The sequence below is a fragment of the Phyllostomus discolor genome, chromosome 6, assembly GCF_004126475.2.
Source record: "Phyllostomus discolor isolate MPI-MPIP mPhyDis1 chromosome 6, mPhyDis1.pri.v3, whole genome shotgun sequence".
Classification (NCBI taxonomy): Eukaryota; Metazoa; Chordata; class Mammalia; order Chiroptera; family Phyllostomidae; genus Phyllostomus; species Phyllostomus discolor.
In genome coordinates, this window is record NC_040908.2 from 67,080,456 (window position 1) to 67,106,132 (window position 25,677).

General features: G+C 38.3%; 1 protein-coding gene and 1 long non-coding RNA gene across 3 annotated transcripts in view; one reads left to right on the forward strand and one right to left on the reverse strand.

Moving 5' to 3' along the window:
* The window catches only part of AFF3 (AF4/FMR2 family member 3), a 547,917-nt gene that overhangs the window by 360,950 nt on the left and 161,290 nt on the right, over positions 1-25,677 (forward strand). Inside the window, exons 9-10 of the mRNA XM_036028289.1 lie at positions 396-432; positions 8,166-8,217. Of these exons, the coding sequence (XP_035884182.1) occupies positions 396-432; positions 8,166-8,217 (89 nt within the window). The remainder of the gene's footprint in view (positions 1-395; positions 433-8,165; positions 8,218-25,677) is intronic.
* LOC118501157 lies at positions 2,007-6,348 on the reverse strand. Of its 2 annotated transcripts, XR_004903764.1 has the most exons (3): positions 6,182-6,348; positions 5,028-5,193; positions 2,007-2,037 (listed from the first exon to the last, which is right to left on the reverse strand). It is a non-coding gene; the product is annotated as an uncharacterized LOC118501157 (long non-coding RNA). The 2 variants fall into 2 exon arrangements; XR_004903763.1 differs by lacking the exon at positions 2,007-2,037 and having other exon boundaries at positions 2,441-5,193.

Consider the following 25,677-nt stretch of genomic DNA (forward strand, 5'->3'; position numbering starts at 1 on the left):
CCAGGGACTGCAGGGAGGGAGGATTGGGGAGACACTGCTTAATGCCAAGGAGTTTTACTCTGGAATGATGGAAATATCTTGCAACTAAAAAGAGTTGGTGGTTGTACAATGTGGTGAAATGTACTGAATGCCACTGAACTGTCCACTTTAAAGTGGCTAATTTTGTATTATGTGAATTTAACCTCAATAAACAAAACAAAAAGTCCATAACACAAATGAGAAGTAATTGTGAACTATATTACCAGAACTTAATTCATATAAATGCTTTTCATTATAGTAGCTGGTAGAAATTATGACTGGTGATTAGTTTCTGAATGATGAGGAATATATCTCACATTCAACTTAGATTTTGAAAGTCAAAATAAGAAAATTAATTGATATTTCTTTTTTTTTAGGACTCTCAGCTCATTTCCTCTGGACACAATAATCCAAGTAAGAAAGGCTTCTCTCTGCAGTGTAATGAGTGGGCGGTGGAGACAGCAGGGGCGAGTAGGGGAGATGCATGCAATAAACATTAGGTATAAAAGAATTTCACTAAAAACAAAATCAGGTGAGGGAAAGAGGGCCATTTGTTCAAGTACTTACCAAATGTGTAAGGTTCATGGTGACTTTGAGGGTTCCTCTGTATTTTTCAAGGGAAGGAGGGACGAAACACAAAATGGTGGGTTTCAAAGCAGTCATGGGCTGAAGGAACATCATTCATTATTATAGTCGGTTTCTGGTATATGCGGAGGGGAACAACTTTTTAGAGGCACTAAGGAGTTATATAAGTTGAAAGAAAAAGAGTGGTCAGACAGAACCAATCAGAAGACCTCAAGATTAATGACCTTAGAATTCATGAAGAAACTGTGCCCTCTCCCAGAGACAGACAAAGTATCTAGGAAGGAATTTCCTTATTGAATCCAGTGTCTAATAAAACACACGATCTTCAGTGTCAAAGAGAGGATGTTATCATTCCACAAGGTAGTGTTTTCATTCTCTTCTTTGGCACTACTAATTGCTACTAATGTTTTCTTGAGCATTAAAAACCCACAAGCTGCCTCCTTCATGTCATGAACACCGTCCACAGAGACTGGGGTCTGTTAGTCTGTGACCAATTAGTCAGCTGAGAGTACCCCTGGCCAATTACAAAGCCATGTTTGAACATGAAAATCACTCTGAGCTAGTAGATATATCTTTGGAACTGAGGCTCACCCATTGAGCACCTGTGCAGGCAAGAAGGGTTGGGGAGAAAAGACATTCAGACAGATGTGTCAGAGAGTCCCAGACTTCTCATGCTCATCTAGAGAAAGGTCAGGGCAGGGTATGATGGTATAATGATGCATAGGCAATATCACTTAATCATCTCACCCTCTGTTGGAATTTGCTGTGAGCACTGGTACCAGTGAAGAGGAAAAGTGCCAAGGGACTTGAAATCTGAAGAAAATAATAAATTCAGCGGTGAGAAAAGGAATCAGAAGAAATGCATGGTTAAGTCCATGAGGTGTGCAGGCATCAGCATCATGTGCCAAAGACTAAAGCATACTGAAAAATTGTTCTTACTTGCCTCATCATTTCTTTCCATTTGAATTTAAACAGCTCAGCATAGAGGGAGGATATAATTGGTGAATAAATATACCTTCTCTCAACTTGGGGTTTTTGACAAAGGAGCCCTCACTGATGTGGCTCAGTTGGTTGGAGTGTTATCCCATAAACTGAAAGGTTGCAGGTTCAGTCCCTGGTCAGGGCACAGGCCTAGGCTGCTGGTTTGGTCCTCTGTCAAGGCATGTACAAGAGGTAACAGATTGATGTTTCTGTCTCACATTGGTGTTTCTCTCTCTCTCTCTCCTTCCCTTCCCTCCTCTCTAAAGTCAATAAGCATGCCCTGGCTGATGTGGCTCAGTGGGTTGAGCACCAGCCTCCAAACTGAAAGGTTGCCAGTTGATTCCCAGTCAGGGCACATGCCTGGGCTGCTGGCCAGGTCCCCAAGTTGGAAGCATTCAAGAGGCAACTGGCTGATGTTTCTCTTCCTCTCTTTCTCCCTCCCTTCTTCTCTCTCTAAAAATAAATAAATAAACCTTAAAAATTTAAAGTAATAAGCATATCCTCAGGCAAGGATTTAAAAAGAAAAAAAACAAGGAAATAAGTGTTGTCTCTTCCATATGCTGCACCTTAACTTACCTTGACCTACATTACTTCACTTAATCCCAGCAATAGCTGTATGAGGGAGGCATTATCATCCCCATTTTGTGCATAATGAAAATGAGATTCTGAGGTTAATAACCATCCTAGTTTTTAGTGACTGAAAGTGACAGCTAGGATTTAAAGACAGGGATGTCAGCCCCAAAGACAACAGACTTTCCATCCTATTACCTTGACCCCAAAAAGGTTGCTCTGTTAGTTCAGTATGAGATTGACTTCTTGTGCAGTAACTATATGCTGTGATTTTTGCATGCACCTGGCATATTTTTGCAGCATGCCATAGCACTGACATGCTAAAACTGCATCTGGATTATGCAAAAGCAGACCCATGTCTGTGGAATGTGATGTGGCACCTGCTTAGTGTGGTATGAAACCCTCTGGCACTTCATGGCTTGAGGAAGTCTGTGATTGGCTTTTTCTTTTCTGGCGATAGGGAGATTATTTGCTTTGTATTTTTTAAAATAAATTCTTCCCAAAGCCAAGCACATCTATATAAAGGTGATACCACTAAAAACCTGAGCATTCATACAGGTTACAGCACACTTGAAGCTTTAGAAGAGCTGGTCTCACCAGCATTTCCTGTGCTGTTTCCCATGCATTTGATTTGGAATCCTTAAAGTTTTTGGAATCGTGACTCTAGTAAAAATGTAGAAAATAGAAAAAAAATGCACTTCAAAAAAACCAAACACAAAATGTATGTGTGGCTTGATGAACTAATCTTCACCATTTTAGGTCAGTGCTTTTTTTTTCTTTTTTGAATTACAGAAGTTACAGAGATGCTAAGAGAAGAGTATAGAAAGTAAACAGAAACTTATCTTTAATTTGAATCTTTTAAAAGATAGAAATTTTAGTCAGTTTGCTGAATTGCTGGTTAATTTCATTTAACTTTAGAAAATAAAAGCTTATTACACATTGAGAAACAAACATTAAAACAAGTGACCTGTGTCCACATTTTATTAAAGTTTGGAGCATATCCTATTCAAGTCACAGACTGAGCATAAAGCGCTTTTCTGGTCCTTCAGAATTGCCATTTAAATAACCACAAAAGTACAGTGATGGAAATAAATTTTTAACAGCACTGAGGACAGAAAGGGATGCATCAACAAACCAGAAATTCAGTTGAGTTCTAGAAAATAGAGAGTACATAGGACCCTCCTATTAAATAATCCTGCATAGGGAAGGTCATGACCAGAAAAGGAAAACCATGCAACAAACGGGAACAAGCTCGAGCAGTGGTGGGAGACAGTCTTCAGGAGCTATGCCAAAGTCCCAGGTTTCCACTCAGTCTCACAAATATGTGTGGAGTGCAAACAGTGGGAGGCACCTGGCCCTTCCTTCTTCCATCCATGACCCTCTCTCCATCCTGGTTCTCATACAGAGCTTTCCATCTGGATTTCCACCCCTCCTCAAAAAAAAAAGCACCAAAATACCAAAAACACAGTAACATTTGCTAAGAAAATGAACAGTTGACTGGATAGAATTTCTAGTTGGGAGTTGATACCTAAAAGGGAAGCAGAATAGATTCAGAGATAATACTAGACCTTAAAAATTGTGTGGTGGAAGAAGAGTTAACTTTTTTCAAGCTGGGGATGAGCAAAAATGCCACACGTCCAGAGTAAAGTACTTCTAATTTGGGGGGGAGGCAGCTGATGAGATGATAAGGGCTCCAGGGTCTCGAGGTCTGTCTTCTCCTGAACCCTAAATGTTCAAACTCACATACCCTGTCCAATTACAAAGAGCTCTAAATCAGCTGTTTCCTACAAGGGATATGTGTATTAGGAAAATAGATCAATATGCTAATATAGGAAATCCATATCCATTACCTTTGTTAGCCAACCTGCTATCATTCAGAAACATGAATGTGTAACCAATTAGCACCAAAATGAAGGACTGACTCCAGAGGAAATCTACTTAATTCCAGAAACAGAAGAAAAAAATGTAAAGTATAACTACAGTCTTCAGAATCATTTGAAATTATTTGTATTAAAGAACAGAGTGGTGTGAAAAAGAAGCAGTTACAGTATAAATGAGCACTTGAGAATTAAAAATATGGTTGACAAGAAATTATTAGAAATGATAAGTAATAGCTAAAGTCTAGAATCTGGAATAGAAAGCTGATAACTTTTTTCTGAAAATATAGCAAAAGGCAGATGGAAGATATGAAAGGAAATTAAGATACATGGGAGATCAATGAGGGTGAAAAGGTCAAAATCCAGCTCATAGGAATAACAGAAAAAGATTTAAAAAATGGGGAATAAATAATAAGAGAACCATAATTTCAAGAGAAATGAGTAACTCATTATCAAAACACTATGTACAATGAAACAAGAAGCCCTGAACAGGAAAGAGTGCTTACTTTAATTTCCAGAAATGAGAGTATTAGGAATGTAGTTGAGAACAAGAAGATTTGAAGAAGTACTAATCATAACCTCTAGAAATGATAAAATAATAACAAATTATAATTTCCTTGGTCAGGTTTAACAGCAGATTGGATATGGAAGAAAAAAATTAATGAATTGGGAAACTGAATTGAAGAAATTGTCTAGAATGCAGCCTAGAAACAGAAATGGAAAATATGAAATGGAAGTCAAGAAATATGGGGATAAAGTGAGAGAGTCTAACATATATTTAAGTAGAATTTCAGAAAGAGATATGGGAACAGATGAAATATTAAAGAAGAGAATGGCTGAAAATTATTTTTAGAATTGAAATACACTAACCTACAGATTCTAGAAACCCAATAAATATTAAGCGGGATATATAAAAAGAAGTCCACACTAGACACATTATATATAGTTAATCTGCAAACCACATGAAGAAACAATTCTTAAAATACCCTTTAATACCTTCAGAAAAGCAACAGTTAAACCTCTGGTTGACTTCTTTCTCAGCAGCAGCAGTAGGAGTCAGCAGACAGTGAAATTATAACTTCATTTTTGTGTATGTGGAAATTGATGAGGTAATTCTGAAATTTATTTGTTAGAACAAATGGCCAAAAATAGCTTAGATGCTCTTTAAGAACAACAAGGTAGGAGCATTCATTACCTTGCCAATATTAAAAGTAAATAAATATTAACTAAGTAATACAGACAGTAATAGACAAATTGAGCGATGAAAGAAAACGTAAGATCTAGAAACAGACCCACAAACATATGAAAATTAGATTCGTGACAGAGCTGATAGTGTAGATCAATGAAGAAACAATGGGCTTCTCAACAGATAGTACCGGAATAATTGGTTTTCTATCAGAAAAAATGAAGTTACCCTACATCATATTTTTAAAAAACTATGCCAGGTATTTGTAAAAGATCTAAATGTGTGAACAGTTTAGGTATATACTTTCCAAAGACAATATAAAACATATATCTGGCGTATTTCTTAAATAAAAACACTAAAAGGTATCAAGTACAGAAGAATATTGCTAAACTCAAATAAATTAAAATTGAGAATTTACAATCATCCACAGATACCAGAAAAAGACTCACACCAGGAAAAGTTACTTAAGGAACTATGTGTGTGTGTCTGAGAGAGAGTGAGTGACAGATAATGTAGAAAGACAATGAAGTGTTTATATGAGTTAAAAGATTACAAAAATGTGTGGTTTTTTTTAAGAAATGAGAAGGAATGTCACTAAAGAGCAAGCACAGAATATCTACTTCATTGGTACTCGTATGCAAACATTACACTGAAACATCTCCAGAAACATCTCCTGAGCAACCAACTAAAAAAAAATCTCTTATGGAGAACTTTCTAGCCTCCATGAATAATTTTCCCACAGGTCTTGATAAAGAAGCTGTGACTCTTAATGACCTAGGCACTTGAACATTTCAAGTGAACTTCAGAAATTGCATCACCTAAAATTGCAAGATGTTGGGGGAAAATTTGTGTTTCATTCTTTCTGAAGGACAGAAACAGTTTGTATCCCTTTCTCCACCCTGCACTTACTTTTCCCCAGAAAGGTCCATTTGTTGTCAGCACTGAAGGTGCTGAGGGCACTCACTCTCAGGTTGTTCGTAAATGTCTTGTTTGGCCCTGCAGTATCCTTCCTGTTTGCCAGAACCTACTCTGTTTTCCCTGTTGCCACAACATAAGTGCTGCTAAGAGCAGAGATAATCAGCCTCAGCTTGGTCCCAACCCTGGGCCAGCGCACGACTCCCGCAGCCCAGGTCCCATGTGCAATAAGGCCTGTGTCCTCTCAACCTGCAGGTTCTTTGGCAGCATTGTTGGTCAAGGTAAAACATGTTTGTTCAAACATCCAAACAGTGTCTTTGTTTATAGTCTCAGTTTCCTGTTTTCTTGTCATAAGTTGTTTGGAAATGTTTACTATTGCCGGCTGCTGTGAGCTTGGCTGTTTTGCACTCTTTACTGTGATTGTATGTGGTGTGACTACTGGCAGTGACAGACTGAGGAAAGCAATCAATTTCTCCAAATTAAAGGTGGGGGGAGATCAATATGTGACTCAAATCTCCATTAGTGTTGTTATATAATGCAGGTGTTGTAACTCTATTTAAGGATTCTGGCAGGAATTGTAGCCACTCAGTGGAAAAATGATTCTGGAAAGGACTAAATTAGGTTATTTTCCAGCTCTAAAGCCAGTTGATGAAGCCTTGCATGTCTCCTAAGTGAACACACCACAGATCTGGCCTGGGAGACAGAACGTAAATGTATGAGCTTTAAAGCTGGTTTATTAATTTGCTGCCGTTGCTTGTACTTCAGCATGGTTTCATAGGAATTGGGGCTCTGTCTAATCAGTGTTTGTTATTGAAGCAGTTACACAGATGTTGTGGCTCTTTCATGAGTGGCTGTGTGGACATCCATTAATGCCAAGTTATATCTAAGATAGACATGTGAACTATATATAACGGTCTTTTTTCACAACTATTTAATTTCCCAAAAGAAAAAAAGAAGATGCTGTTAAGTTTCCTTTGGGGTTCAGTTTGGAAAATACCTCAGAATGTGATCCTCATGCTCTTTAGGCAGATGGTTCTGAGACAAGGTGCTGTCTGACAGAAGGGGCTTGGTACACTGCACAGGTCTGGGCCCTAAAGAGGATGTCGGCGGATTCTGTGAGATCTCCAGGCCTGACTCAAAAGAGCAAAGCAAAACAGGTTGCCACCATTGGGCCCATTTCTTACAATCCACAGCCTTCTCTGGGGTTTATTAAACTATTAGCTTGGCACAACCATCATAACCACAGCCAACTCACGCTGGCAACCATTGACCCTACTCCTCTCTCCTGCCTCAAGGAAGTAAAAGCAGCACCTTACCTCATGAGGATGCATGGTTCAAACCATCCATGTTGAGGATCTAAGAATTAATTCTGTCCTTGCAAGAAGCATTTGCCTTTTAAAACTACAAAAAGTGACTCGTTCCAGCCTCCCTCAGTTAAATCCTACTAAATCCTTAATGCCCACCAGTGAAACATTTCTTCACTAACCTGTCAGGTAGATAAGATTTCTGGTTTACATCTTATTAGGCATTAACTGGGGGGGGGGGGGGGGGGGGGGACCTGTGCCAGGGCTCTTGATGGAGTACATTTCTTAGGGATTCTGTAACCTCAGTAAAATGTTCTTCAAGTTCTGATGCAGCCGGATCTGGTTTGGCTTACATTAGCAAAAGGTATCGGAGTTCAGAATGCCTTGATGTAGAAGCTAATGGAGTTTATTTCCTTAAATTTTCTGTAAAAGAAGTGGAAGGAAACAGGTTCCATCTGTAAGATACTCATCTTCTGGCAAAGTCTCCACTCTGAGCCTCGAGTTGTTCATAAACAGCTCCTTAGAACCTACTCACAGATACATAACTGGGCAATGGTATTACAGAAATTATGTTGCAGATCTGGTTCTCAGACAATAAAAAGATGTTTTAAAAGCCTTCTTCTGCACATTTTGAAAAATTGTTAATAGGAGCTTGGGAGCATATTTAATCTCTCTTAAATCTTAAAGACTATAACACTCACATGTGTTTTTTCCTACTTCCTTTTTAAGAGAAAGGTGATGCTGAGCCAGAGAGTCCAGACAATGGCACCTCAAATACATCGTAAGTGTCTTTCCTCTTTCTGTTTGTCATAGAGCTTCTTTAATATGCCTGTAACATGAAACAGGGCAAGTATCTTATAGTAGTTATAATAATAATGGAAGGAAGGCTGTGGTTCTCCTTCTCATGGTAATGTCTTTTTAAATGCTTCAGAGTGCACATGCATTTGGAGGTCTTTCTTATGCTTTATTACAGTAAGAATAATCTTGAAAACAAAAATGCTTCTCTTCATTAAGTACAAATATAATAAGATGTGAGGGTACATATTGGTGGGGAGAAGAGAGGGAACTTTGGAGACTTTCATCATAAATGTTATAAATAATGTAAAACTTCTCACACGTAATGGGAGATACTCTGTCCTACATACCTGTGAAGTACCAGTGTCATTTGAGAAGCCTGCCATCTGCAATCTCACCTTGGAACTATGTGAAAGGTATAGTTATAGATAGCTGTGGAATCTCATGAGTTTGTTGTTTTTGAATGAACAAAAGCAGTGTTTAAAAGATTTCTTAAAGGCACTTATAAAACACATGTTCCTCACTCTACATTTTGCCTTTTTCCTCTCAGTACTCAAGGAATCCTTATGCATTTTAATGATTAATTTCATACAAAATTGATATACCAGTTTACCACTGAACCACACATGCCCTGATTTATAGACCAAAGTTTAAATGAAATAATTCATGAGCTAACAAATTATTTTAGGAATCACTAAAAGGTTTGCCCTTTGAAAAATTTTATTATAACTCTGAGGGGTGACATATGGTTCCTCATTCTATGACAGGTTTGTGAATTCATCTTTATGTGGATCAGCACTGTTATTACTAAACACGTAAAATGCTACTCAGTAGCAATCAGAGTTTGTGACATAATATTATTGAGTGTCCTAGTTTTTCTAAGACATGTTTCTCTGTCTAGAAAAATCCTTTGGACTGCATAGGATGGCTGTATATTTCATAAAGTATATGATTTTATGTGTGTCTTCCTTAAGATGTTACTCTAAAAGTTCTAAACAGTTTCATCATTATGATTTCTGATGATATAATAAATGTGACTAGTTTAAATGGTGAAAATATCACTAACTTTTACATTTTTATGCTGCAAAATATAATGGGGAAAGGGTTTTAATGCCATCTGGAGGCATTCTAGAGAACTGAAAAAGGTAGAATCATTTAAAAATTTGGTTCTTCCCAATAACATTTGAGACTGGGTAAGAATTTATACAACTAGAATGTAAGCTATTTGAGAGTAAGTTATATATTTTTATAAATAATATTATAAAAGTGCTAATTATTGTACACATAACAATGTTTAATTCTCACTAATGAAATCATTTTAAAAACAGACAATGGTACATACATACAAAATATAATGGAAAACTGCCAACTTCCGACATTTAATTTTACAAATTTTAAAATCTCATTCAGTAGACACCACTTTTGGTAATGCAGTTCAATGTACTGTTTAAGTTCGTCTTCCACTATGCATTTCTAAAAAAAAGTCTGTTCTCTAAGAGAATTGGTTTCCACACATCAGTACCTTATGAAAATAAATATGTTGTCTAAGAAACTGTTTTAAACATTCCAGAGATTTGAGAGCCATGAAAACTTTGAGCATTGCCCCCACATTCCTACCTCTTTACTTAGTCATCGACCTCACCTGTGTCTTAAACTAGAAATAGCAGAAATGAAACTGAGGTTGCATGGATATCTCTTAAAAGTAGAGAACTCTGCACCTGAGCCTCTCAAAGAGCTCTCTAACAGCAGTTCTGTAGTAATTAGGCAGGAGGAGCAACATGTAATAAAAAGCAAGGACTCAGAGTGCCTTAGATTTATAAGCATTTACATTCTTTGTGCAGTACCTTATTTGAGCTTTATTTTTTAGGTAGATGGGTATGGCAGGGACAGACTTGTAAAAGCCATTCAACTTAACTTAAAAATAATTGGGGTATTTTGCTGTACTGTTTAAGTTCATCTTCCATTATGCATTTCTAAAAAAAAGTCTATTCTCTAAGAGAATTGGTTTCCACACATCAGTACCTTATGAAAATAAATATGTTGTCTAAGAAACTGTTTTAAACATTCCAGAGATTTGAGAACCGTGAAAACTTTGAGCATTGCCCCCACATTCCTACCTCTTTACTTAGTCATCGACCTCACCTGTGTCCATTTTATCATACTGCCCATTTACCATACTGAGGAGTCATTGGATCTTAGGAAACAAAGCAAAGCCATGTGTCAGAATCAAGTAGAAAAATGAAAGTCAAATTATTTGTTAAATGGTAAGTGTATTAGTTTGCTAGGACTACTATAATAGATACCACAGACTGGGTGCCTTAAGCAAAAAAAAAAAAGTATAATCTCATAATTCTGGAAGCTGAACATCCAAGAGCAGTCAGTAGGGTTGGTTTCTTCTGTGAAGGAAGGATCTGTTCCAGGCCTGGTGACTTGTTCTGTAGATGGCCATCTATCTCCCTGTGTCTCTTCATATTACCTTCCCTCTAAGCATGTCTCTATGTCCAGATTTCCCCTTTTTATAGTAATACCAGTTATACTAGATTAGGGCCCACCCAAAAGGCCTTGTTTAATATGATTACCACTACACAGACCCTGTCTTGAAATGAAGTGACATTCTGAGAGGTTAGGACTTCAACATATAAATTGGGGTGGGGAGGGGGATTCAACTCATAACATTAAGGGTCAGAATTATCAGAATGATTCAGAAGCTAAGTAGGCAGAACCAGGAATGTACAGATGCCAGGAGGTAGAACAAGGGGAGAGAACCTAAGTAAAACATCAAAATGATAAGCTCCATGGGAGCTGAAGGAATGAAACAGAGCAAAGAGAAAACCGTTGGTAACACACACACTGGTGCTAAGAAGACATCATTTTCACATTCATGGTCTGGTGGCCCAGATTTGGCTTTAGTAATGCTATACATCCCTCTGTCTGTATAAGTCCATGGCTCTGTGAGTCATTTAAAACTATCATATGAGTTTAAATTAAAGTATAAAGTTGGGAGTCTCCAGACAGAGAGCCAATTTCCTGGAAAAGACTCTTTCCTCACTGGAGATTAATTAAGCAAAAGATTAGTCATGGTAAGTTTTAGACAGTCATTGCCTGATAGCACAAAGTAATCTGAATAACACCTGAAGATCCCTTCAGGAGATATTATTCAATGATTTTATGAGTATTCATAAAGATGAAAAGTGTATTCTTAACACAAAAGAACCGATAAATTTAAATTTCTGTAGAGTACCAGTTATGTTAATGATGGGAGCCCTTATATTGGATTAACTTTCCTGCAAATAACTATTATAAACTCTGGACAAAATACTTTTTAAAATATCAGAAGGCAGAAAATGTTGGGAATTTGATCCTTGAAAGAAGAAAATTGGAGCAGGCGAGATTTGCATTCATACAGCTTCCTCCCTGAGAAGACTGTCCAATCCACATAGGACAATGAGAACTCAAGAAGAAAACCATAATCACATTGGCATGAAGTATCAGAGGATGGAGTTCAGGGCTGTGAGAATAACAAGACAATGTCAAGAGAATGAGAAAGCTGGGAGAAAATGTCCTTGAAAGACATCTGATAAAGAACTGATACTCAAAACAAAGAATTCGACCCCTGGCTGGCATAGCTCAGTGGATTGAGCTCGGGCTGGGAACCAAAGTGTCCCAGGTTCGATTCCCAGCCAGGGTACATTCCTGGGTTGCAGGCCATAACCCCCAGCAAACGCACATTGATGTTTCTCTCTCTCTCTCTCCCTCTCTTTCTCTCTCTCTCTCTCTATCTCTCTGTCCCCCCTTCCCTCCCTAAAAATGGGTGAATAAAATCTTAAAAAAAAAAACAAAGAATTCTTAAACACTCAACAATAAGAAAACAACCTAATTAAAAAGTGGGCCAAAGATGTTAACAGACTTCTCAAGAAGAAATACAGATGGCAAATAATCATATGAAAAGATGCTCCACATCATATGTCATCAGGGAAATGCCAATTAAAACAGTGAAAACCCAGAACACAGACAACACCAAATGCTGGTGAGGATGTGGAGCAACAGGAACTCTCACGCACTGCTGGTGGGAAAGCAAAACGTCAGGGTACTTTGGAAAAAGGTTTGGCAGTTTCTTACAAAACTAAACACACTCCTTGGTATATACCCAAAGTTGCTGAAAACTTATATCCACATAAAAATTTTACCTTGATTTAAAAAATAATAAGTAAAAATAAATTTATAGAAAGGATAAATATTTACCTGACAGCTTTTCTTCCCTGTAACAATAACAATTACCATGTTTTGATCCCTTACATTGACCAGGTACTAGTCTTAACATTTGACATATTTTATCACCTCTAATTCTCACAGAAATCCAGTAATACCTTATTTTACAGGCAAAATAGGCTAGTTAAGGTTCCTGCATTATATAACTTTAAGTGGCAAAGCCTAAGATATGAACCCAGTATTCACACCCTGGAAGCCAAGCTCTTAACCATTGTCCCATTTTTCTGCTATCTCAGAGTTCTTAAGTAGTTTCTCCAGAGACAGTAATCATTCTGGAAAGAGCAGGTAATTGAAGTAATACCTGAAGAGGAAGAGTAGAACTGAGATCCTATTAGAAAGTCATCTTCAGTAGAAAAGCTCTAGAAGTAATGAGCCGATGGAGATTTCCAAAATACTGTGAAGGCTACGGTTTGGCAGGTCACCATGCTTGCTTAATTCAGATTTTTTCACGGTCAATAAATTCACTCTCAAGTTAGAGGTCAACAGCATGGGCTTATAGAAATATCCTCAGGGAGGATCCTTCTATATTTGTAGATGAGCCTCAATTGAACAAAGTAACTATAACCTTCAAGAATAAATGGAAGATTTGAAATGGAATTTAACACACAACACTCAACTCCTAGGAGAAAAAAAAAGTAAAATAAGGCAGAAGAAAAAGAAAAATGGTTCATCAGAGGTATACATTGTACAGTAAAAGATTTGGAAATTATTATGAGCTTAAATGGAATTAGAATGACCCATGAAATGTTTTTTCTCCAGTGCTAATACAGTAGTTGAAATTAATCAATAGAAAATGCCCATTACATAGTAGGCACTCAATCAATAGTTATTATTGCTATCATAACTAAATTCATGATCTATAAAAGATAGAAAACAACCCTGCCTTGGCAGTTGGTAGTGACCAGAGTTTATTAGAACTTTAAATCTCTTCTTTTAAAAAAAGTAGAAAACTTAGGGTTAAGAGTGGTAAAAACAGAAGTTTACATAGGTCTTCTAGTGAAGCTCAGGCTGTGAAGAAGAAAGGCTGAGTGGTCAGACTACTCCAAAGATGTCAACCAAAATGAGCAGTTCCCCAAGCCTTCTAATGATAGGACCAAAGACAAGGACACATGGTGTTACCTTTCCCAGTGACATGTACATAGCCTGGAGGTGGTGAAAGAGTTCACCTCCACCACTGACTTCTGTTTTAAAATGTCTTAGAAGACTTGGATGTCATTGAATGGTGGATCAGAGTGGTTCTAGGTGATGCCCAAAGCTCCTTTACAGGTATATAATGTGCAACTCCTTGGGTCATTTATAACGATGAAAGGTGAAATATGTTCATGTCAATGAAAAGGATTTGTCTTCATCAGTTGAGGCTACTATAACAAACTACCATGACCCAGGTAGCTTATAAACAACAGAAGTCGATTTCTCATGGTTCTGGAGGCTGAGACATCTAGGATCAAGGCCCCGGCAGATCCAGTGTCTGGTGACAGCCACTTTCTGCTTTGCGGTTGGCCATCTTCTCATTGTGTCCTTACATGGCAGAGAGCAGCAAGAGCAGAAGAAAGCTCTCTCGTGTTTCTTCTTATAAGAGTATTAATTCCATCCATGAGGGTTCCACCCTCATTGCCTAATCACTTCCCAAAGTGCCACCTCCTGATAGCATTGCATTGGGGGTTAGAGTTTCAACATATGAATTTTGGAGGAAGACAACAGTATTCATAGCCCATAACAGTATTCACTAAAAATATCTTATGCCCGTTATAGAGCTATCTTAGAAAATGTTAAATAAGGAGGAAAATATACAGAGGGACAATTATGTACTAAACATATAAAGACACCTATTATTCTTGCATATGCACTTAATAATGTCATACAGACTGATCTGAAGTTAAGAGATCAAAGTCAATTTGAGAACTGTTACCAAGAAATTTTTTTTCAGAGAAGTTTTAAACCTTCCTGATATTTATTTTGGCCACAGAAATCCATGTCTCAAATGATGAACTGTGGCTGCTCTTGTAGTTTATGAATTCTCTGTCCCCGGAGGATTCCTTTCCATATCTGTTTAAGTAATTTGCCTTTAGGGCTCCTCGAACCCCCTCAGTGTGGTGGATGAACAAACTAGACTGAAGGCCTTGTAGAGGTAAGGCTTATTTGATTCCTTCCTAAACCCCTTGACCCAGCATTCAGGTACCAATGAGTCCAGACGGGGCTGGGCAACACGGTTGAAGGAGAAGAGATGTAAGGATTTGTCAGTTTTACCCAAGAGGGAAATTAGATACTGCTGCGGTATTGCTTATACTCTCCAATTAAAATACTAAGTGAACCCAAGAATGAGGTTAGAAATTGTGCCATTATAAAACAGTACAGCAAACCTTATCTTCCATGTTCTTACACCAGACTGGAAGGCCCATGGTCCCAGAGGTCTAAAAGAGAAGTCAGCGGCAAAACTTGGAAGTCTGTTCCCCTGTCCCCTCTTTGGTTCCCCAGAGACTCATGCTTTCTCTTTCCTCTACACATGCAGCTCCATCACAACGTACCTCTCTTCAGGATGTTACCTAAATCAAGGTTTTTCAAAATTTTGTTTTGTAATTTAATGTTTTTTAATGTTAATTGTGATAAATACACATAACATAAAAGTCACCATCTTACCCATTTTAATACATTCCAAGACCCCCATTGGATGCCTGAAACCATGGTACTACCAAACCCTATACATGCTGTTTTTCCTATACACATTATACACACCTTTTCACTTAAAGGAAGCACTTAACAGCTTCTCTTTGGTGTATCCAAATTGTCAGTTCCACTGCTCTTTCACTTTGGGACCATTATTAAGTAAAATAAGGGTGGCTGGGACACAAGCACTGCCATACCACGACAGACGATCTGATAAGTGAGACAACCACTAAGTGACTGACAGGTGGGGAGCATATACAGCATAGAGATGCTGGGCAAAGGGATGATTCACGTCCTGGCAGGAGAAAGCAGGATGGCAGGAGAATTTATCACACTACTCAGAACAGCACACAATGTAAAAGTTACAAATTGTCCATTTCTGGAATTTGCTGTTTAATATTTTTGGACTATGGTTGACCACAAGTCACTGAAACTGCAGACAGCAAAACCACAGGTAAGGGGGACTACTATACAGTTCAGTAGCATTAAGTGCGTCACATTTTTGTGTAGCCATCACAACTGTACCCAGAACTCTTTTCATCTTCCCAAACTGAAGCTCTGTGCCCATTAATATGCCAAGTTAATCAATTGCCATAGCAAATAACTCCCCAATTTCCCCTCTCCTCAGCCCCTGACAACCACCATTGTATTGATTTTTTCTGTTCCTATGCTTTTGACAACTCTGGGTACCTCAAAGAAGCAGAATGTTACAGTATTTGCACCTTTGTGACTGGATTATTTCACTTAGCAAAAATTTTCAGGGTTCATCCATGTTGTATCATGTGTTAGAATTTCCTTCCTTTTAGAAAAGGAATTTCCTTTGTAAGGATTTCCTTTTCTTCTTAATTTTTTATTTAATGATTTAGAGGCGGGGAGAGAAAGAGAGAAACATCAGTGTGTTGTTCCACTTATTTATGCATTCATTTGTTGATTCTTGTATGAGCCCTGACTAGGGATTGAACCTACAATGTTGGCATAGGGGGACAATGCTCTAACCAAGTGAGCTACCTGGCCAGGGCCAGGAATTTCCTTTTTTAAGGCTGATTGATATTCCCTTGTGTGGGGGTGTGTTTGTTTATTCATCTGTCTATGGCACTTGAGTTGCTTCTGCCTTTGGCTGTTGTGAATAATGCTACTTACAAACATGAGTGTGCAAATATCTCTTTGAGTCCCTGCTCTCAGTTATTTTGGGTATATACTCATCTCAAGCTATTTGAACATAACCTGTATAATCAAAACCACATTTTGCATCATATCCTACAAGGGTAATATGTACTAAAGCTGGTGTCACAATACAAGCACCAACCATTACTCTGACATTTTCCATTCTTGTGTAATATTTTTAAATGCAGGTCATATTACAGAAATTCACTTTTCTCAGCCCATAGTCACAAAATGCAATAGTTACTGACTAACCTACAAGACAGTTTGTGGCAAGGAAGGAAGAAGGCAGTGACAGTAGTGAGCCCTACTGTGTTCTAGCCCTGGCTGAGTCACTATGTAAAGGACCTTGTCAGTCCTCCTGATAACCTAGTTCTCCCCTCCCCATTTTACAGATGAAGAAACCAAGGCTGAAAGGGGATAAGAAATTTGCCCAAAGACTTGTACCCAGTGAATTTGTTTTCACTCAGATCTGCCCCCTAATCTGGACATGATGTGACAGTATACATGGGCAGGGTGTGACTAGTGTACGTGGTGCCCTACAGTCCTCTCCTCAGAAGACTCAGACAAGCATTCTAACAGGACTGAGGCAGGCTTTAATCCAAAGGACTGCCAATTCAGAAAATTTTACGACCCATTCAAAGGCTCAAGAAATCAGTATTTGGGGAGTATGTCATGCAAGAAGGTAAAGTTATTCAGTGACCCCCTAATTAGACCACATAAGCAACTGCTCCCTTCAAGAAATGGTTAAGGTGTCAGACAGAGTCTCTACAGGTGAGTTAAGCACCTTCGCAATCAGTGACCTCTTCATTCCACAGAGATATTAATGAATATACTGTAGCTACTCTATATTCACTGTGGCTTTGACAAATGGCAGCATTTTTCTGAGGAGTCACTGGGGCTGTGGGAAAGTGTGATAAATCAACAGACATTACCATATTCATTAATTGCCGTAGGTAATCGATAAATATTGTCTGATATTAACAGACTGCATATACTTCCTACAAATGTTTGCTTTCATATAGCTTCTGCATGCTCTTATGTGTAAGTAAGCCTTACCCAGCATTTAGAACAGAATCCTTATGCATCAAGAATTACTGGTATGAATGAATGAATGAATGAATGAGTGCAGAATAACACAGGATGGTTGAAGAACACTTGTGCATTTTATTGTATCTTTTTCAGAAATACCATTAGCTAATTTGTTCTTTCTCAGCTACAGATTTTAACTGAGATATAAACCTCCAAAATGCGGAGCTTATATACTTACAGACTGAAATCCCTCCCTTCCCCCGACTGTGCCCAGATCACAGACTCTCTTTGCGCCCCATGCTCATCTCTTCCTAGGCATGACACTTCATGCATCTGTTGCCTGCCTCATGTCAGGCACTCGAGTGAACATGGTGTCTTATTTAATTCTCAGGACAATCCAATAAGGTGTATTATTACATTATTACATCTTGTATTACAAAAGAGAAAGTCAAGATCACAGAGAAGTATGTTGGCTTATGGAGGTTTCAGCTGGCAGAGCTGACATTCCGTCCAGGTCGGCTCCAGAGCCACTCAGTGACAGCCCTTTAGGTCTGTGGCCTCATGTAGAGGGCCACAGACCTGAAAAAGTGGAAGGGATAGTAAAGAAAAAATCCTATTTCTGAACAAAGAGTTGGTATAGCTCTAAAAAGCCCTTAGTATCTGCATTCCATCCATATTTTCAAGAGATTGTGTCCCAAAGAGCCTGTAAGGCTGCTTGGAGAAGGAGGTGGGAGGATACCTGGTCGCCAACAATGAGTAAAGGTGGATTTCTGCACAGTGGTGGACGTTGTGGAAATAGCAGGGGCTGGAGTGTGAAATTCATCTGACGAGCCAGTAGCTGGCAGAAATAAAAGGACAGCTCTGCGGCCTGGCCTACCTGTTCACCTCAGAGGGCCTTCAGCAGTTGGCTTAGGATGTTGTGGTGAAGCAGTGTTCACATGATCCCACCAAAGCATGGAAAGTATGTAAGCCTCTGCCCGCACCATTCTACCCAGAGAATTCCACCTCCACTTTTAGCTTCCTACATGACTGAGATATACAAAGAGACAGGGCACGAAGGGATAATGAGCAGCTGACCAAACTTGCACACACATGCACACACGCACCTTTCTACCTTCAAAAGGTATTCCTGCTTTAAAAATGAGGACTCTGTGGGAGTTAGGGCATTTCTGTAAAACAGCACCAGTGTCAATACATATATGATTAAGAGCTAACAAATACTATGCACTAACTGTATGCCAGACTGTGTACTAAACTCTTCATAAACATAGGATCACTATATAATATGAAGTAATAGTTATGCAGGGACAACGGGTGTAAACTAAAAACCCTGTAGGATGAAACAAGTCTTTGAATCCTCACAGCAACTCGAGAAAGTAGACGGCGTTAAAATCTCCCCTTTTATAGATAAAGAAACCGAGGCTCACACAGGGAACGTGGCTAAGCCAGGATATCGCCCCAGAGGTATCTGACTTGAAAGCCCTCTTTCTCTGACACTGCATCAGACTACAGACACCTGAGCTGTGCCGTTGTGTGGATCCAGCACTGCTGGATGCCACTGCTGGTTCAGAACACAGACAAAGGAAGTTCAAAGTGGCCAGATGGCAGCAAACCCAGTGACCGGGGACTATTTCATTTGAAAGTCTGTTTAACACTAAAGTTGGAGGACTGAATTAAATGAGTTGGCTTTTTTAGGGATGGGAAGAGACTGTCCTTGGTTTGCTTTTGGAGTTGTGTAAAACAGAGAGAATAATCAGCAGGTGAAACGAGAAAAACCACCAGTGTTGGGCAGAACTGTCAACCACGTAGCTTCACTCCTTGAAACAATATGATGCTAATTTCATAAAACACTACAAGTTGCATACTCTGAAAATACAAAGATTTTTAATGAATAAATACATAAAATATTGTTATTCACAATTTTGAAAAGATATGTGTTTTCATTTGATCACCAAGACAAATATCTTTCTTCTCAAAAACCAATTGTAAAAATGGGTACAGTCTCTCATTTTGTGTTTTGCTTTCCAATTGACAGTTTGGGTTCGGTCAATGAATTTACTGAGCATTTACTATGTGCCAGGCACTACTCTAAGCATTTTACTTATATCATTCTCACAGCTTTCTGGAATGGTTATCCCCATTTACAGATAAGAGAAATGATGCACAGAGAGGGTGAGTAACTTTCCCAGAGTCTCACAGCTCATGTAAGACAGAGCTGGGAATTGAGCTCAGTTTGACTCCTGAAGCAGTGCTTTTACCCACACTTCTATACACCCTCCATTTCTGCTCTTAGACTTCAAAACCTTTCCAAAATATTGAATATTAACATGTCTCTGAATAAGACAATAGCATTTCCAAATTATGTGTCAACCCTGAGTATACATAAGATGCTGGAAAATACACTTGAATTCATAATTAATGTAATTAAGATCTTTCACATCTTTAAATGTCTAGAGCTTGCCAACATTTTTATCTGCTCTTTCAGAATGTCCAAGAGGTCATCATTTTATTACATTTGAAGTCTATTTTTTCTAATAATTACTGTTACTAATTTTGCTAAATATCCTCAGGCTGAGAAGCATAGAGAAAAAACTCAGTGCCTTTGAAAATACTAAATTTGATGTTCAAATTTTGAAGAAAAATGATCAATTAAAATAAATATTTGTATGATTTTGTTGCTGATCTAAATCCCACGTTGTTTGGGGGATCGATTTTGCAAGTTCTAGACCAGGTGATGCTGCCTGAGACTGAAACCCTAGTGGACTTCTTCAATGTCGGGATGCAGTAGGCTCTGTGCAGCTTTTCGTAAACTTGATGGGTCAAAAAATAAACTAAAGTAATGCCATAGAGAAGGTTACACCTAGACAAAAAGCATTCAGAAGGATGGGAATGGAAATTTCTCATCTTCCAGGAGTTGTAAATGGATGTCTTTGTTGGTTTTTTTTTATCCCTTCTGTTTAACTTTCAAACTAGGACTGCCAAATAAAATATAAGACGCCCAGTTAAATTTGAATTTCAGATTAACAAGGAATAATTTTTTTAGCGTAGGTCTGTCCATGCACTATTTGGGAATAATTATTTAGTATGTCTTTTTTAATTAGGTATGTTATTGTTGTTCTATTACAGCTATCCCTGGTTTTCCCCCTTTGCTCCCCTCTGCCCAGCCCATCCCCTGCTCCCACAGTCAGTCCCCATCCTGTTGTCCATGTGTGTCTTATGCAATATTGGGAAATACTTACAATAAAAAAGATTGTTTTTTATCTGAAATTCAAATTTAAATGGACATTCTAAATTTTTTATTTGCTAAATCTAGCAACCCTACCAAACACCACGTACAGCATAGGTCCAACTAGACTTTAATTTAAATCCATAATTTATTGAAGAATAGAAGATAGACAAGGTGAAGAAGGGAGAAAAATGAAAAGGAAGAAGAGATCAGGTAATAAAAGGAAAGAGAGAGAGAGAAAGGGAGAGAATGAATTCTGGCAATCTGCCAAGTAAAACAACTAACATTTTGCAAGAAAGAAATCCTAACACTGAGATCATGGGATGGAAAAAAGTTTGTTTCACAGACTCCAGCCTGAACATTAGCCAAAAAAAGAAAGGCATCCTATTAACATCTGAATACCAAAGCTCTTCTAGGAATGGAAAGTTTTGGAACTTACAGATTCTTAGTGTCCAGCTTTGTTAGAATACCACAATTCTTCATTAATTGCAAGGAGGATTTTGGTTTTGCAGTGAGATACTTCAGTAATTCAATACCAAAAGAAGCTAACTAACTTCAGTTTATGTTACTAAGACGCATTTGAAACTTTCTGGATAATGTTTTGTCTCTTTGTTTTGCACTGAAATGCAAAAAATTATCAGATACCTGATATGGAGAAGAATTTACCTCTGTTTAAAAATCACACAGTTCTGCTGTGAAATGTGAACATGGATTTTTTTTTTAAATTAGAAAATATTAACAAGTTCAAGGCTGATTTTTTTTCTTTAATCTCTAATCAGAAAAACTACTATAAGCAAGAAACCTCTTGCCTCAATCTGGACACGTCACAGATGTGACACTTCTGTGGGAGATGGCTTTTTAACTGTGGAGGGGAGAAAATAATCTTTGGAAATTTTAGGATGTTATTATGAGCAAGCTTACTAGTTTTTGACTTACTGAGCCACAGCTGGAGCCAGCCTTCATCAGGGTAAGAGTATTTCCATATTACTGTTATGTCTTTCATATTTCAACTGTAGGATTATTACTGTTTGGGGAATATGGCCTTTGAACTTGTACTGTCTGTTGAGTGTGCAAATGGAATGTCCTATAAAAGCGGAGAGGACTGACAGTTTCCTTCTCAGAAGATCATTGGGGCACCTGGAGCAGGAATTGGATTGTACTGTCATTTTGGATAAAAGAAAATTTTGGATTTTCTTTGAGAGGCATTTAAAGAGCTTACATCTTACATACATCTTACCTGAAAGCCACACAAGTAAGGCTCTCAGTTCTGTAGTTGTTGTTGCTGCTTTTAAAAAAATGATCTAACAGTGCAAGGAAATTTCTTATCAAATTAATTATGAATCTGCCTGAAAATATCTTTTTTAATATTTGTGAAATATGAGCAATCATTGCATTTGCCATCATCTTTACTTCATCCTACATCTTACTATGTTTTTTAAAATAAAGTACACTGGCAGTTAGTTCAGGGAAAAAACAGTGTTATTCTGTATGCTTTCCTTAAAGAGGCTTCAAAAAATTCTAAAGCCAGTCTCTCTCCAAAGAGCCAGAGATGGCATCCACACAGGCCTGGCTGCCTACAGACATGCATGGAGAAGCTGTAGGGAAACATGTCAGTCAACTTGTAATAGGCAGGTTAGAAGTAGGTGCTGTTTTGATTGGATAAATAGCTAAAGGAATTGTCAGGTGACATAAATAACAACCAATCAGGATGGTGAATTTAAGTATCCTCTCCAACTAGTTTATTTTTTAATACAATTTCCTCACCATGATTCTTAATGGTATGCACAACAGACCATCTGGGGAGCTTTTTAAAATATTAACAGCTCTACTCCATAGAGTACTGGTCAGTCAGTGCCTGCCCCCATGTTTCTGATAAACATCCGTGGTTTGAAAACCATACTCAGGAGGTTCCAAAAACAAGCTACCCATCAGAATCACTGAAGAGTCTTTAAAATGCAGCTTCTTGGGCTCCCTCCACAGAGATTCTGATTCACTATGCATGGGTTTGGGCCTAGGAATCTGTATTTTTGGAAAATTTACCAGTTAATTTTGATGACTAGTCAGAATTGGAAACCACCTTTGCCCAACTGAATCACATTAATTTCAGCAAAAAGGGGCATGGGTTGATTTAAAAGAAAAGTAATTTAGTCTGGTATACAGGGCCTTGGGAGCAGCTTCCTCCATTTCCATTGTTTTCACCTAAACTTTCTCCTAGTTCATTCTACCTGCTTCTCTTCCACCTCAGAAGAAGTGCCTGATTCTCTTGTCTGCTGCCCCTGAACTCACCTGTTTCCACCTTCCTTCTCCAGACCTATCTTGTTCTTTTCTTGGATACTCTTCCTGCCTGAGCCTATAACATGCTCATATTTTCTCAAACAAAACAAAACAGCCACATCTATCAACCATTGTAGCCATTGAGCCCTCTCATTCCTTTAAACTCTCATAGGCCCTCCATCCTGGCCACTGTCTACTACAGCTGGTTTCTGGCATCTGTACTTAGAGGCCACCAAGACCTTTTGTCACTGGACCAAACCAAGGAATGGTCCTTTCCCAGTCTCTAGCTTCCTGTTGTCTTTGGAGCCTATGACCTGTTGATCATACCTTCTTTGAACCGTTGATTCCTTGTCTGCCTCCCTGCTGCATTTTCTTGGTTTTCTTATGAGGGTTCAGTCTTTGGTCTCTTTCTTTTTCTCTAGATCCTTCTCATGGTGATCTCATCCATTCCCCTATCTCAATCTAGATGCCTCCCAGATGGAGGTCCCTAATTCATGATTTCCTTGAGCTACTAACCATTCTTTCCAACCATCCACTCAGACCTAAAATGCTACACATCCAGCATCTCACATTTCTCTTTCTCTCCCTCAACCCTCCCAGCTTTTTCTCTTATATTACCTACTTTTGCTAATGGTGTTACCCAGACTCAAAACCATAGATTCTCTTCTCCTTCTTGGCCTCCAAACTCAGCCACTTGTTATATCCTATCAGTCTATTTCTTAAAGTTCCTATAGCTTCTCCTATGATTCTATTTCTTAAAGTTCCTGTGGCTACATGTTAGTTCAGGCCTTCCCTGTTTCGTTCCCTGCCCTCTGCAGAAGCCTGATTGCCCTGCCAGCAGTTTCTTCATTCCATCCACATGATGCTGCCAGATTTAGTCATTTAAAGTGCAGTTCTGCTCATGCCACTTCTCTGCTCTAAAAATGTTCAATAGCTTTGTACTACCAAAGTTCAAGCCTGGACTTAAGAATCTTTTGGTATCTACCCCATTTATTTTTTCTAGCTGCATCTTCCACTTCCTACCTTCAGCCCTCACATACCCAAAGCACCATCCAAGCTGATAAGTTTGCTATTTCTCTGTCATGCCCTGGGATTTTTCTTCTTTATGCCTTTGTTCATGCCATTCTGTCTGCTCAGTGCACTCTCTCCTACTTCACCTGTGAGAGTCTCTCATGATTCTCACATGAGATCCTCCCCTACTTCTTCTGTGAGAATGATACTCAGTTTCAAGGTCCAGCTCAGTTTCTATTTCTGCCATCATACCAAATATATTCAGTACCCGATTTTGTCTCTAATACATTTAATCATAATATAATTAATGTATTAGTAATAAATATGTGACAGGCATATAAAATCACTACAAAATGGAAATTCACTTTAGTTATTTCCTGAACATTTTGAAATGCGGGTTAGCCAGGTATAGTAGTAGTACACTGACCTAGTAACACAATACATCTCATGATCCAGAACTGTGTACTTTAATCCACTAAGTAAATGATCCAGGGGCTAGGAAAGCAACTGAGGGCAGGAAGCATAATTAGTTACTGGTTTTAAATTCCAAAATTTAGAGATAGTATAGAAACCAAATCCTGAAAATGGAGTGGCTCTCCATGGGGGAAGCCATACCTTCCAATACCCAATACTTCATCTTCCCAATTACAGTCACAGATACGATACTACATATTGATGCTTATCTTCTGCCTAGGGTTTTTGTCTTACATCTGAAGTCTAAGGCATAGTAGATGATTATAGTCTTATGTTTCTTTAAGGTACACCCATGGGCATAGTAGAGAGATTTTTTTTATTTTATTTTAATCATTGTTCAAGCACAGTTTTCTCCCTTTTACTCCCATTCCAGCCCACCCATCTGGAAGAGTGAATTTTTAAAAAATTATGCAGCCCTGGCTGGCGTAGCTCAGTGGATTGAGTGCAGGCTGGGAACCAAAGTGTCCCAGGTTCGATTCTCAGCCAGGGTACATTCCTGGGTTGCAGGCCATAACCCCCAGCAACCACACATTGATGTTTCTCTCTCTCTCTCTCGCTCTCTCTCTCTCTCTCTCCCCCCCCTTCCCTCTCTAAAAAAATAATAAATAAATAAAATCTTTTAAAAAAAAATTATCCAACTATTTCTTTGGGTCTACAAGACTACAAGAAACTCACAGTCTATAAGAAACTCACTTTAAATATAATGATATAAGTAGGTTAAAAGTGGAAATACTAGAAAAGTACACCATACAAACATTAATTTAAAAATCAGGAATCACTGTATTAATATTTAAAAAGTAGTTTTCATAGCAAGAAGAGAGTTACTAGGGACAAACAGGGAAGTTATATAATGATAAATGATCAATCCACCAAGAAAGTATATTAGTCTGAAATGTGTATGTAAAAAAAAAAACAAAAAAACAAAAAAGCAGCGCTTCCAAGTGCATAAAGTAAAAACTGGTAGAGCTGAAAAGATAGACAAATTCACAATTATACTTAGTAACTTCAAAATTCCACCCTCAGCAATTAACAGACTACTAGACAGGAAATCAGCAAGGATATAAAAAAAACAAAACTATACTATAAAAAAAAAAACAGGATCTAATTGACATTAATAGAACAGTGTCCAACAACAGTAGAATCTACATCCGTTCTCTTTTTAAAATCTTATTTATTTATTTTTAGAGAGAGGAGAAGGAGAAAAACATCCATATGCAAGAGAAACATCCATTGGTTGCCTCTTGCATGCCTGCTACCAGGGACCTGGCCCAAAACTCAGACATTAGCCCTGACCAGAAATCCAACCTGCAACCTTTAGGTTTGCAGGACAATGCC